Source organism: Oenanthe melanoleuca, chromosome 9 (assembly GCF_029582105.1).
Source record: "Oenanthe melanoleuca isolate GR-GAL-2019-014 chromosome 9, OMel1.0, whole genome shotgun sequence".
NCBI classification, from domain to species: domain Eukaryota; kingdom Metazoa; phylum Chordata; class Aves; order Passeriformes; family Muscicapidae; genus Oenanthe; species Oenanthe melanoleuca.
The window spans coordinates 9,439,842-9,455,151 of record NC_079343.1 but is presented as its reverse complement, the minus strand read 5'-3'; the positions used below and the strand labels follow the sequence as shown (position 1 = coordinate 9,455,151).

Below are 15,310 nucleotides of genomic sequence, written 5' to 3'. Positions count from 1 at the left end.
GCATAAAAATAATCAAAAGAAACTGAAAAAAATCAGATGTGTGCAGAAAAACATAGTTTTTACATACACGTGTCCAGACCTCAAATAAGTTTGGGAGAGTCAAATACTTGTATCTGTGTAACTCCATAGGGTTTAGGGAAAATCAAAGGTTAAAGTAACAAGTGAGACATAAATTCATACTAAAGGTCCTGGAGGGCCCTGTGGTCCAAGTTCCCCAGGATATCCTTGAGCACCCTGGGCACCCTGCATATTAAAAGAGAAACAGGAATAAATCTCCTAGCAAGATTATGAGCAAAACACAACACTAAATTCAATGAACTGAATAAGTAAGAGAGGAGCAGCTCTGCTTCTGAATTTCCTTTTCCTACCTCAGGAGAACACAGAAGAATAATTTTTCCTCATTGCTTCATTGTTTGTCATACATTTTGAAACACCTGTTCTAAAACTAAACTACTCAAGTGAGGATGTAAGTCCTCTGAGAAATGTGGACTCATAATTTATATGGTCCTATTAATGCCTCTAATAAGCCTTCAATCCTTCAAATATTCTATGCAATAAATCCTATAATTTAAAGCTTTATTTTCAAAGAAATGGAAAATGAAACATTTTTATTTTCTTTTTAATTTAATGCTCTCTGTTTATACCAATAGTCAAAAGATATATCACCCCTGCCTTTCTCTGTTAATGCTCATTCTTGAAATATGGACTATCCAGTCCTCTGTTAGTACTCTAGAAGTTGAGCTGGTCTAACCTGCTCAGTTTTAACTTCAATGGGAATTTTAGCAGTTGTACTTGATGCCCATTATAGGTCCCTTCCAACTGAACTATTCTATTCTATTCTATTCTATTCTATTCTATTCTATTCTATTCTATTCTATTCTATTCTATTCTATTCTATTCTATTCTATTCTATTCTATTCTATTCTATTCTATTCATAGATCTGTGACCAGTTTTCCTCCATACCTGAAGTACCATTTTTCTGCAATCTGACTGGCCTGCAAACTGACTGGTTTTGGTTTAGAAATCAGTGACACAATTGTAAAAAATACTGTATTTTAAATAAATAATACACTTACATTATGTAAAATACAAAATAATTTTAATACATACTTGCGTTATATAGAATGTATTTATACATATTACTGTATATTTTACACATATCTATCTCACCACCCCTTATTTTGAGTTACCTGGAGACCTGGCATCCCTGGTAATCCAGGATCACCTTTTGCACCATACTCTTGGCTATATCCCTCTGCAGGGTACCCCTGGACAATTAGATAAAAGGAAACACAAAAAGTTATGCTGCAGAACTCTGTAACGCAACAAATCTTTTAATGCAGTTTGTAGGGAAATAGGCAATATCAGAATTACATAATGATGGAAAATGTCTGCTATGGATAGTTGTACCTTTAAAAAGGTGAAACCAACTATATTTTTCACAGGCCTTCCAGTTCTCTGTTAGGAGTAGTCTTTTCAGATATACCTACATTACTCCTGGCTTTCAATTTATTTTTGTTACTCAGTATTGCTATAAAGTAGTCTCTAGTGTATCTGCAGATTTCCATATGAATTCATAAACTATTTGAGGGAGGAGCTTAGTTCTTTGTGTGCTTGAAAGTGATAAATTAATTTCATGCAGTAACAGAAGTTTAAGGGGGAAAAAATTATAGACCATTTTGCAACTTGAGGTGAATGGTACTAGGACAAAGGAAGCACCAAACTTTGCAGTTGCTTCTTCTGGAAGGTAAACCTGTTTCCCATGAATGGAGATGTTAAGAGAAACAAACATACACATGAATATTTTGTATAGTATGATGCAAATAACTGACCTTCTCTCCTTTGATACCAACAACTCCCTAGGAAGAAGAAAAATCATATTGAAACACAAAAGTAAAAGACTGCTGAAATAACATGTTCTAAATATTGTCTAAACTTGGTGCTCTTCAGGGGATCTATTTTCATGAAGAATGTGCATAGCCAGGTTCCTGCTTAATGGGCCAGACTTTAAGTTAAGAAGAAAGGGCATATTGTCAAAAAATAGTCAATCTCACAGGTACAACTCTACAAGTGAAAGCAGAGCAGTTTTGAAGCCTGATCTTAATAAACAAATAAACAAAATAAGAAAAGCTGGTAAAATAAAGATCATGTTTAGAAGGTATTAGATTTGAAGCCACCAGAACTTAAAACACAGCATTCCTTTTCCACTTGTTTAAAAGTTTCGCTTTGAAACACATTTCTACAGAGAAAAAAACCCTAATCGTGGGATTATAGCAGTGTACCCAGAGTGAGAAGTCCTGGGTTTAATTCCTGGTTCTTACTGACTTACTTAAGCCATTATTTTCTCAAAGATACTTATGCATGAACTGAAACTGCAATGTATTAAATATATCTTGGACACCTTTAGGGATGTAAGTGGTAAACTTTCATGATTATCCCATGAGAGCTAACTCTAGTCAATGAATTCCATCCAGTTATTAGCTAAGAAGTTGAGACTCAACATGCAGAGAGTAAAACATTGTTTTTAACTTTGGTCTCTTTATTACACAGTTTTCATACTAAAAAAATGGAGTCACCTATATAGTTCAACTGGTGTCAGTATGAGCTAATGTGAGGCTTTACTCTTCTTCAGGGACTGGCTTTATGTGATGGGAATGCACACAGTCATGAATTTCACACTTACTGGAAGGCCTGGAGCACCTCTTTGGCCTGGAGGACCTGGAAATCCTTGGTCACCCTGAAAGTAGTAACAGTGATTGTTAATGCATGTTATAGTTAATTACTTGGCCTGATTTTGGCAAATGATCATGGAAGTTTTTTATGCTATCATACTAAATGCACTGGGAGTTCATGACCACCGCATTTTGCTAGAAGAGGATCATCCTGTTTATGCAGCTTGACTTCTATCCTAGACTGTTCAGATTAGTTCACAGTTTCACTAGAAATCTATGATTTTCTGTAGTAGGCATTATTCTGACTTCCTCTTTCAGAATGCTCATAGAGGAAAGAAAACCTGGTAAATCTGTTACTTAACATTGATCCTTTTCTCTTAATTACTTTCAGGATTTATGAATTGCCAATTGCAAGCTAGATACTGGCAAAATAAAATGGATTAACTATCTCCTTTATAACCCATTGCACCAAAAAGAGGAGGTTGAACAAAAACTGATTAGGTCTTCTGCATTTAATGGAAAAAAGTATCTGTCAAAATATCAAATGTTATTCTTATCTTTTAGCAAAGGCCATTAGAATGTATTATTTAAGTATTTATTTTGCACAAAAAGTAGCACTTTTCCTTTCTCTGGTCCCATGACAGAAGTTTTTCTAGCTGATGAAGTCACAAACCAAAACAAGTCAATGTTGTATATTGGGGGGAAATTTAAAACACTTTTTGGCCACTCCCAAGCACAGCCAAATGCAATCTCCAGAACACTCAGCTTGGTTTGTACCTTGGTGCCGTTGCATCCTGGAACACCCGGGAGCCCAGGAGGACCAACAGCTCCTGGTTCACCCTAAAAGAAGCACGAAATTGACACAATCTTTGTTTTTGCACATTCATATTGCCCTACAGAAACACTGAAAGAGTTTATATTAGAGCAATGTTCACAAGACTTGACAGATTACAATGTGTTCTTAAATCATTACAATGAGTAAGAATTGCTGATGCCAAGATTTTTATCTCTATGCCAATTGACAGAAACAATGTTGATGATGAGACTAGAGTGAGCACATTGAGCTGAGGATAATTGTGCACTAAAGACTGAAGTAAGAGAGAAATGGTTAAATCAGTTCCATTTTTACTTACAGGAAGGCCTGGAGGACCTGAAAATCCAGGTATTCCTGGGAGTCCCTAATGATATTAAACCAGAGAAATAATATTATGAATATTAAACAAAAGCTCATTAGGCAATTTTTCTTTGGTTAAAGTCATAATAAGGATTAATGCAAGTATGATTCTATTAAAAGATTATTACTACCTTAACTCTTCTGACTGTGAATCAAGCATAATGGTTACACACAGGTAACTCACACTCATTTTGCCCACAGAAAAAAAAACCCAAACAACTCTTTGTGGTATTCTACTCTGACTTTTTTACTGCACACCCAAATATTAAATATATACAGCAACAACCTTGAATGTACGGTGTAACAAAAAGGGCAAAAGTTCTAAAAATAAATAATATTTTACAGAGACAGTGTCATAAATTTTAATCATACTTTGAAATTAGACATTATGTTTTGCTTTTATTTTCACAAATTATTGAACTAAATTGGCAATTAGCATGACATTTAATACATGTAAGTTTGTTTAAAATACAAACACTTACTCGTATACCTTTGGGTCCAACTAAGCCTGTAAACCCTGGAGAACCCTAGATCAGAAATGGAAAGTGATATTTTTCAGTATGTTTCTACTGAGGAAGAGCACATAAATGTCAACAGGACATATAATATTTTCAATATCAATACATGCACACAAAACCAGCTATATAAATAAATAAATGACTGGCCTATTGCAGTCAATAAAGAAAACAAGCACTTCATTCAACTTGCATGAATTGTGGTGTCCTGCCTTCCCTTTCAGCGTTTACAGGGGATGTATCACAGAATCACAGAATGGTTCAGAAGGAACCTTAAAGATGATCTAGTTTAAACCCCCGTGACACAGGCAGAGACCTCTTCCACTAGAACAGGTTGCTCAAAGCTTCATACAACTTGGCCTTGAACTTCCAGGGATGGGGATCCTGTTCAGTATCTCACCACCCTCCTACCCTCATAGTGAAAAAAATATCTATATCTCATCATAAGTCAAAACAAATAACTGTGTTATTGAAAATTCATATTCAGCCTCAGTTTAGCCATACAGAAAAGAAAGAAAGCTCAAGTCACTGAAGCCACTCCCTCCACACTGCAGGCAACCAGGTATTTTCTAAACAGATCAATATTTACCTTAAAAAACATCTTTCTCTTCAAATTTGCTTAAATCTACGTTTCATATTTGTCTCAGTAGTAGCATGTTTACTTTCTTTTCAGCAACAAATGTCAAGATGTTAATTGATACTAAGACAAAACCTGAGGGTATGCTGCAAAAATCTGTCTAGACCCCTGTTCATTGTCTCTGGCAGGTCAGTCCAGCTACTTTAGCACTGGCCAATGGAAAACTGACAACAAAAGCCCATGGTCATATCAGCCCTACCCTTGTGCAGTCAAAATGATCCTTGCAGCTGGTGACCAAACAACATCCCTACCAAAGGGGAAGCTGTGAGACAGGTTTTGGTTTGGTCTGGTTTTGTAAAACAGAATTATCTACGCAGCCATAGCCAACTCTGACCATCAAGCACAGCAGCTTCTCTGTGTGCATCTCTCTATCTCACATACATACCTACCTTTGGTCCCTGTGGCCCTGGAGGCCCTTCTGGACCAGGAAAGCCTCTTTGACCAGGTGGACCTGGAACACCAGGAAAGCCTTTTTCACCCTGTAAACATTAAGATAATGAAACTCTTCAAATATCCATGAATTCTCCTTTTGATAGCTTATTTCTAAGGCATTCATTGCTTTCAGTACCTCCTGGCTTCCTGCTGCTGTGGCAGATCCACTGCCCTTGACCACACTGACCTGTTTTTCTGGTCCATCTCTGGGCTGCCTTGGCCCCACGGCACCACATGCTCATAAGTATGGCTGAATTATCAGAGCACAAGATAGTACTCAGGATTTTGCAGAGCACAGAAGTTAGCTGACAGCATGAAAAGTTTAAGAAGGCAGCTGATACATATTCCTTGTTAATACTTCTGTATTATGTTTAGCAACACAAATTGAGAAACTTAATTCTGCTGTACAGCAAGGCCAGTTCCAAACCATCAATATATCTTCATGAAAGCCAAGGAAGAAAACAGTGAGAATGAAATGCAACAAAACCATTCAGACAGAATAAAAAACCCTTGCTTTACATGACAAGTATCTTAAATTTTTCTGAATCTCAGAGATTAAGACACCAAATTAGTTTTTCATGTAGTTTTTTTAAAGATCAAATTCAAATAAACTATGTAAAGGAAACAAAAATGAAGTTATGGAAACAGAATACAGGAAGCTAAGCTAGAGTGAAAGGGGCATTTTCAGTTTTTTAGTCAAATACAGAAGATGCAAGTCTTGGTTTAAATGAAGTGCTTCAAGCCTGGAAGCTCATGGAAAAGGTGTTTCAGCCCTTCAGACAGCAGCAATTTAGCACGTGCAGTTTTACATCAGTGCAGAGCTGCCATTTCAACACCTTTTACATCACAGCATGACATGGGAGAGAGAGAACAGGATTATCAAACCTCTCAGACCCAATTTTCCTACTGCTTCATACAAAGTTATACAAAGAAAGCATGTGAAATTCTGCTGTACAGAACTTTGAGTGTCCTATTTGATGTACAAGACAGGAGCCAAGAGATGTCTATTTTGGCTTTTTCCTGCACCAATTCTCATTCCTCAAAATCCCAAAAACTTGCCGGATTTTAAACAGCTTCTAAATGAAATAAAAAGTAAAAAATAATAATTATATATATTTATATCACTCAAGATAGAATGTAATGCCACAGTATTTTAACACATATGAAAATAAGAATTGCATTATAAAGAGTCTGTGAGATCTATATAATAATCGGCATAGCTTTTAATAAAAAATAGTTTATTTCATGTAGCAGCACCCTAAGGCAGGAGGATGATGAATGCTATCCCAAGATGAGCCGCTGGAGGGGGTTCTGTACCAGCTCACAGGAAAACCAAACTCCACGACCTGCCTGCCCCAGGCAAGAGCCATGGATGCTGTCTGAATCCAGAGCAGCACTGTGCTCCCCTGACAGCTTCACTGCCCTCTCTACAGAAAAGGCAATTTTAGCCACACTTCCTTCTTAGCAAATCAACAACATCAGAGGATTTTCAGGTGGGAGGGTTCTGAACACTGAATAGGTATCAAAACATGTTGATTAATGTCATTATCTTGATTTTCTACATAAAAAGCTTCATCAGTCTAAACAATGGTTTACCCACAAATTGCACAGTTATTTTTCATGGAACTGATAAAGACAAGTTGTGGGTGTCCATTCTTACTAATAGTTCTCTTTTAGTGGGCAGCTATTTTTTCCTAGGTTTTCAACAGGTTTCAATTTCACTGCTTAGGATGAAGTCAGGTTAGACCAACTAGTAATATAAAAAATAAACAGGGAGGCTTTACTGAAAATATTAGTATTCTCCTTTCCCACTTAATAATACATATTTTAATAATGAATATATTTAATTCCAGATAAATTTTCTCCAACTTCACAAAAGCAGATGGGACTGATCAGTGGTATTAATCGTAATCCTAGATCTTTATAGATGTCTGGAATCTGTTGATAAGGTTTAGTATGGCAACTCCTGTGTTCATGGGTCACCTAAATTACAACCACGAATTCCTCAATAATGCCCCTTTCATTTGTGAATCAATTGTTCTTCCAACTGCAAGCAGGAGTTTCAAAGAATTTTTGGCATTTGTGTAATTCAGGTTCGTCTAAAAGCCACTCAGCCTCTGCCAAGCTGCTACTGGCAACAGGCAGAACTGTGGATCTGTTACTGCTGATGGATTTGCTGTTCCTTCAGTGCTGGCAAGGTGTTTATGATTAGGACCCAGAAACTCATCCCCTGTTTGATCTACAGGAGGTTTATCTGTTTGATGCCAGTGTGTGCAGCTTTCCTTCAGGAACTGGCAAAGGGGGGTGGGCAGGGTCCAGAGATGGAAAGAGGGAAGCACTGAACTCCTGATGGCATTATGAAATTTGTAACAGGAGAGCAGCTGTCAAGGTAATAGTATTTGTTAGGAATCAATGAAAGAGACTTCGTGCTTCGGACAGTTGTTCTGCTGGTGTCCAAACATCATACAGTGCTGTAAACATACTAATGCAGTAAAAAAATTTAGTGGAAAAGTCTTAGTTAAACAGTTCCCCAAAGTTAACAGAATTTTGTAAGGTAATCATTCTCTGTAGACTCTGTTGGCAAAATATCATCACACACTAAATTCACTCACTGTATCAACTGAAGTAATTTATCAACAATTTCCAAGTATATAAGCTAATATTAAAAAAGGAAAATGTATCTGTTCTTACCTTACTACCTTTTGTGCTATCACAAAAGCAGGGACTTTTACCTTTGCATACACAGTTCTGAAAAACAAGAATACAAACTGTATAATACAATTATTTTTCTTATTGAGTTGTTTGGAGAGAGGCAAGTAAGATCTCAGTGGTTTTAGTAAGTAATTATTTCACAGATAATACAACTTTTGAAAAAATATTTGTGAAGAAGCAATTCTCAACAGTGGCAAAGAGTTCATTATTCCTCTGTATTGTCTTTCAAGACAAATTAGAGCATTTGTGAGATCTTGCAGACAGAATTAACTAACCCCTAAAGTTTCTCAGTGTTTCAGTATTCACAGTAATTCAATTTGTAACTTTTATGTTTCTTTTATGACGAGGAAAGATGCAGCAAGTAGTTACTGCTCTCTAGGGCTTGACAATTCCTGACAGTTGCTGCTTGTCTTTTAGGTGGCTGAACTTTGGTGAGACTATGCCATCTATCAATCTAAAAACAGCTGCAGGGAGCATTCCTCCAGTGAACAGATACTTAAACGTTTATTTCCAAAATAGAGCAGAAATTAAAATCAGTTTGCCATGAAAGGCAAATCCTCAAGAAATAATTGTGTCTGCCTCTGATTTATGGACAGATCAATAGGTTCTTGAAACCTGATGTTTCAAGCTAGATTTCTAAAGAGTTGCAAACATTAAATAGTTAATTCTTTGTCATATTTAAAGAAGACTCACTCTCACCCTGATCTGACAGCTAGAATTCAAGTGGTACTGCAGCAGAAATTTGGAAAACAAGGGTATCATGTAAAACAGAAACTATCTAACTAAGCTACCTTTACTATTTTATTAATCAATATGATTTAATCACCAGAGACGTAAGAATAATCCTGATTTATCCTTGGTGAGGTCAATTGGTCTGGTACTGGATAATCTAAATTCATCAACTCACTTATATGACAGATATTTTAAGCCTTTAAATATCAAATCAAAAGGCTAAAGTGATGTATATCTCCAAATAAATTTGGGATAGCTTATAAAACAACTGATTTTCTTGTTCCTTATTCAATGACAGTGCCTTGCAACCCAAAGCATTCTCTTTAAAAGTGATTATTGTTAGAGGTCTGCTAAGCAATATAAAAAGGGTAGTTGCTCAAGGCAAGATGTATACACAGACATGTACCATCATAATTCTATAGACCCACATGGGGTTGTACCTTATTTCTGCCTGTGAAAGCAAACTAGAAGCAGCTTGTTTCCAGTATCTGTATGCAAAGCACAGTTTTCAGGACATGTGAAGAAATAAAAAAATTAAATTACTCTCCTGCAACAGGTATAATCTGCAGAAGATTTGACGTGTACAGATACAGAACAAACCCTTTTATCTTACAATTAAAGACAATCCAATGTGAAGAGAAATGCATGAACATGTAGAAAATTATGACATTATAACATTAATCTAAGTTAATAAACTATTGAAAGAAAGAGAGCCTTTGCTCTTCAAGAAGTCAGAATGCTTAGAATGTGTTTAATTTGCCATTAGTAAGCTTTCAGATCTATTTAGGTCTTTTTGTGTACACATATCACTTTAAACTAAACTGAAAAGACCAAAGATGATTTAACATTACACAGTCAGTTAGCTGGATAATACTAAATGTTTTGGCATATGATTTTTTACGTAAGATTAGATTATGCCTTCTGTACAGGGGCTTTGAACCAAAAAATCATTGCTCACTTATACTGCTGGATGCTTTCACATCCTTGCAAGATGCCTGCAGCTCCTTTATCAAAAGATCATAAAAAAATCAATATGATGTTTCCAGGTTATAACATAAGGAAACTGAGTATTAGTTATTAACAGTTTATTCAAAATTCTCACAATAACATCTACATAAGTAAGTGTATTAACCAAAGCCACAGGTTTACAGCATGTTTTTTGGTTTTGTGATTTTTATTATAATAAGCTTAGATGAAGACTATTTTTGATCTAAAAACTAGGTCAAAGGATACAGCCAGATCATTATATGAATACTAAATCAAATCAATTTACCAAGGAATCCAAATTAAAACCCCACAGCACTTGGAGTAATTTACAGAAAAGCTCTTCTCCAAAGTGGTTTTTGGTGATAGTCACAGTATTATATTAAACAGATACACAATTCCAGCAATACATCTTGAGGCACATTTACCTTGAGGCAGCAGGTTTTGTTCAGTGGGTGCAACCTCATCTACAACACTGAACTGCCCTTCCTACACTCCAATGAGATTGGATTCTACAGGGCTCTGACCTCTTCCTGCTCCTGATTCAGAGAGTAACGTAACCAACTGCTTAGAAAGTATTCCAGTCTTCTCCTTCACATAGTTCCTCAAGGAAAGACATGGAAAGAAGAAATAACAGACTATGTTGACACCCAGACTATGGTGTCACCCATACAAAGGTTAATGTAGATTGAGCATGGCACTGCTACTTAGCCACTGCAGTGGTGGCAACAATTTGGAGGGAATCTAACACAGTTCTCAGCACTTTGCCAGTAGCACTGGTTACATGAAGAATGTCAGAGAATGTATTTAGGAACATTATCAAACCTGAATATGCCAAAGGATGCGACAAAGTCTTAATGTAAGAAGAGCAAGCAATGCTAGCCTCCCTATTCTGTCACTAGCACAGGCTCTGAGTGCTGTCACTCACATTGGTAGGGCAATGCAGTCCTACTGGGAATGGTTTAAAGGCAGGAAGGTGGAGTACAGACAAACAGAGCCAAAGTGAGGATGATACAGTATTTCTCCACTGATCTATTTTTTGGAATTATATATACAATGACAGAACTGTCAGAGTATTTCTTTGTTTTTCCAGATCTAGAGAAGATCAGAGTAGCTCAGCAATAATTTCGAAATACATATTTGTATTAAAAATCCTGCACCCAGAACAGAGAGGCAGCAAAATGTGTTGCAGCAGCAAACAAAAATCATATTCTTAAAGTATATTTCAGACCAAGACCACACAGGATAAGCAATAAAAACATTTGGATGTAAACTGAGATGAAATTAAATGCATTGTGTAGGAATATAGTAAAGTGGCTGAAGTGGGTCTTAAGTTTGCACTTTTGGCCTAACTGGTCTTTAATTTCATGGATGAACTCCACTGATGCCCAAAGTAAATCCTGGTTAACATAAATGAAAGATGACTGTACAACATGAGGTATTTTCAAATGAATTAAAAGCACTGCAAGTGATATCCATTAATTATTGTGGACAGTAAAAATAGCCCAGGTGTCTTCTCTCAAGTGGGTGATGAAGCTGTCACTTTCCTTCACTGGTTGTTCTAACAGCTGATCAGACTTATTTTTAAAAATGCATAAGTAATTTTTCATTTAAACTTGATACTTATTAGCATCTCATCTATCCTGCCATTAGGTCTTTATCTCCTAATTTACAAAATCACTAAATTAGAACTCTCTCACTACGTAGAACAAGACTTACTTGATAATATCTATTTTTCCGTGTACCACTTTTTTTTTTATTTTTTTCCATTTTTCTGCTCATTAATGATATCCTGAGCAGCCTAAAAATATGCATGTCATCACAGTGGTCCTTTTTAAGTGGAAGTAACTTATCAGCTAATTTCAAGTTTTCTGTAATTTCTCTTAAATGCCAATATTTATTAAAAATTACGTATCAGTGAGCCAGCTCCCTTAAGTCTTGATTATGAATTTTCAAGGGCTGCTGACACATGGAGATTTTTTTAATGCTTCCTGGGCTGTCTCAGTGCAGAGCAATCACTTTACACATCCCAGCTGTGTCTATAAATCACAACTGAGCATATAGAACAACTCTGCTCCAACAGTTGATGTTAGTATGGTGCTTAAAACTTCAAAAGGCCCATTTCACTCATTCTCTATTACATGTTTTCTACTGCATCTAATAAAGGTGAGAGTAATACATTGCGACTTTAGGAAGTGGAATGTTTTGCTCTACCATTTAACTACACTGCAGATTTGAGTTGGGGTAAGTATATTGCACATAGGTTAAATGCTGTACTTTCTGAAGAACATTGTGGTGGTAGCTAAAGTTTCTAGCTTGGATACAGCTACAATTTTGAAAATTTATCTTAACCTGCACAAGAGGATCTGAGAGCAGAGCTTTACAGAAAAAGGTTCCCGCTGTGAGAAAAGCTATATAAAGAAAATCTTTTTCTTCTGATGCACCTGTATTAAGACACTTATCTAGATTAGCACAATCAGGAATTCTAGCTAGACAAGGTTAGTGGATACGTGACCCTGGCAGCATATTCCTCATGTTGCACAACTGCAAATCACCATGGAGCATGCAAGGTCCTGGAGAATGAGGTCCCCTCACTCCAAAACATTGCTATCAAAACAAAATACCAGTCTCACAATTAGAATCTGTATACTAGAAGTTTTTCATGCATTCTAAGCATCAAACATGAATTCATTAAAATTATCAAAGACCACGAAGAACTTCATGTTTTTTTAGTGATTGCTGGAACAGTACAACAAAACCAAATTATTAAGCCTTCAATAAGTATAGACAACATAGAGCAGAAATAGGAGATGATGAGATGAAGGAAAATATGTCAGTTCCCAAACCCTGTAACATTGTGTAGTGACTTGTGAACTGGAAGGCAGCCAGACAGACATTCCTACCTTAGAAGACTCCTGTTAACAACCCTCTGTATGCTATCACAATTCACAGCATTTTGCTTACCAGTTGAATACCTAGCACAGGATGAAAATAATTTCATTTAGACTTTCCACTATGAAGAAATACACCTGTAACTTAACTAATGAACACCCTGGTCAATAGCACCCAACAGAGAGCCTGGGTATAAAACACACAGCAGGAGACAACTGTTATGCTGCAGGCAGTGCAGTTGTTGAATGAGCTCCATTAAACACCTATAATGAGAACCTTGCTCAGGGAATAACTATTGAATCAAAATGCCCCATTGATGACACAACCCTTGAATTACTAGTTATGTGCTGCTTTCAGTGTGAGGGGCATCTGTGGTCATAGGAAAACATAACACTTCACAGAAGCAGGACTTTGTGTTTAACTTAGAGATACACAATTCATGGTCACATGATGTTAATGCACATTTTAACTGAACTTGGTAAGAATTTCCTTAGTTTAAATCCTTAATTTTAAACTGGTATGTGTTCTTCTGGAAGCAATTAGTTCATTCAATATAAAGATATATTTATAATGGTATTTCAAACCAACTAAGCTAATTGACATGTAGAGAGAAATGGAAGAAGCTTCTGTATGTGAACATTTAAACAACTTTCTATTATGCCAAGGAGAATATGTGTACGAACCCCTTTTTTCACTTCAGAGATTGAAACCACTTTGAAAAAATTCTCTTAATTTTTACAGCAAAAGCCTGTTGGCTTTTGTATAAAAACTTTAAAGAAGTTTTTTGTATAAAAACTTTGTATAACAAATAGTTTTATACCATTATACAATTCTTTCATAATTATCCACACTTAGCACAATAAAAAGCAGTAACACAACCTTAGGTTAAAAAGTATAAGCCAGATGAAAACAAAATTTTCAGAGAACTTCTGTTATCTCTTGCTTCTTTTTTTGTTGATATACTTACTGTACAGCCTATTTTTTTTTTCTGTGAATGAACCTGTTTGTGCAGGTTCCAAGAAACCACTATTCATACAGAAGTTCCAATAAACCACTGTAATATAGGTGTTCATAAAGGAAAACACACCACTGTGTCATTGGGAGTGTGTTCCACATACAACTCCCATGGTGCCAACCACACTCTTCTTCAAGCAGATGCAGCATAATTAATTCTACTGAGCTTCTCCCTTCTTTCCAACTCACTGTCAGTGGGAAGGATAAAACAGATAAAATGTTTTGATGCAGAAAAAAAATAAGCACACTGAATTTTCATGAATTCAAATTATTTGTGAGCTCTGGAGTGATGGCCACTAAAGCCTATTTTGTAGACATTGCCTACAATTATTCATATCTATATAAGCAGAACTGGCATATTGTGTGCAGTTTAGGAAAACTTTATGTTGAGGCTCTCAAATCTCCTATTTTTTGGAAGTGTATGTAAATTACTATGAAGAGAAGATACAGAATTTCTCTCTCTTTACATAAAGAGAATGATGCTTTTCCTTCTTCTTCTAAACCACAGAATGTTTAAACACTTTATAATGACCAGTACCTTACTCTACAAATTACCTCATTAGGGTGGAAGTCACTGTGATAAGGACTATCAGATATGGAACCAAACTCTTCCTGATATATCCAGATGTGCAAAATCTCCAAAGACAGAGCCATAAACTCCATCTCCAGGGTTGGTTTCTTCTCCTGACCTTGAAGAGGACATGGGGACATCAGAAATAAATATTTTTCTTCTCTCCGAGGAAAAAAAGATTAAGCAATTCAGGCCACACAATTTTGTTTTGTGTAGCAAAGTCTTAAGGGTGTTCAATCAGCTTATTCATCCGTGCTCTTCCTTCCTAACAATCACCTTAAAAGAGCAACCTAATAACAAAGAATACACACCATTTAACTAGTGAATTTTTTCTTACCTATCACAGTATGGTTAGCATTAACTCACACATTTTATATTTCTTCCCAGCTATTGAGTGTGGGAATGGTATTCACTAAAATTTTTGTCTCCTCAGGCCTGTATATTTGTATATTCATAAAATTCCTGGTGTGCATCTTCTGTTAAGTGGTGCAAATAGCAATGAAAGCAACAGTAGCTTGTTCAGAGAAGGCTTATTGCACATGCTTTGGTTTTTCCTTCTTTGAAAGGCTCTGTGATTTCACAGATTAAAAAAATTAAAGGTCACTTCTTCCTGCAGCTCCCTCCAAAATAATTTGAGTAAAAATGCAGTACAAAGTCCTAGCTAAAAGGTCTTCACTAAATCAGGCAAAATGAAAAACCTGTAAACCTGTGAGACTTGTATCCTATCACAAAATTGCTAAAACAAATAAGGAAAATGGAACTAAAATATATTAGGTGTGACAAAATTGAACTTTTTCAGTATGACTGTGAGAGACTGGGGCTGCAAACAGTTAAGGAAAAAGTCTTTTTGTACTTCACATTTCACCTCCCTCCTAGGCTCCTGTAATCCATGCCAATATGCTTCTAGCATTACTTTGTTAGGCAGTAAGGTGAGAATGTGACAGTAAAACAGATGACCGGACATCCCATACTAG

At 36.2% G+C, this 15,310-nt stretch overlaps 1 protein-coding gene across 1 annotated transcript in view; it reads right to left on the bottom strand.

The window, feature by feature from the left end:
- Positions 1 to 15,310, bottom strand: part of COL4A3 (collagen type IV alpha 3 chain) — a 54,114-nt gene that overhangs the window by 34,908 nt on the left and 3,896 nt on the right. The window contains exons 2-10 of the mRNA XM_056498732.1: positions 8,123 to 8,179; positions 5,389 to 5,478; positions 4,330 to 4,374; positions 3,807 to 3,851; positions 3,451 to 3,513; positions 2,685 to 2,738; positions 1,834 to 1,860; positions 1,192 to 1,269; positions 181 to 243 (exon numbers count right to left, since the gene is read on the bottom strand). Of these exons, the coding sequence (XP_056354707.1) occupies positions 181 to 243; positions 1,192 to 1,269; positions 1,834 to 1,860; positions 2,685 to 2,738; positions 3,451 to 3,513; positions 3,807 to 3,851; positions 4,330 to 4,374; positions 5,389 to 5,478; positions 8,123 to 8,179 (522 nt within the window). The remainder of the gene's footprint in view (positions 1 to 180; positions 244 to 1,191; positions 1,270 to 1,833; positions 1,861 to 2,684; positions 2,739 to 3,450; positions 3,514 to 3,806; positions 3,852 to 4,329; positions 4,375 to 5,388; positions 5,479 to 8,122; positions 8,180 to 15,310) is intronic.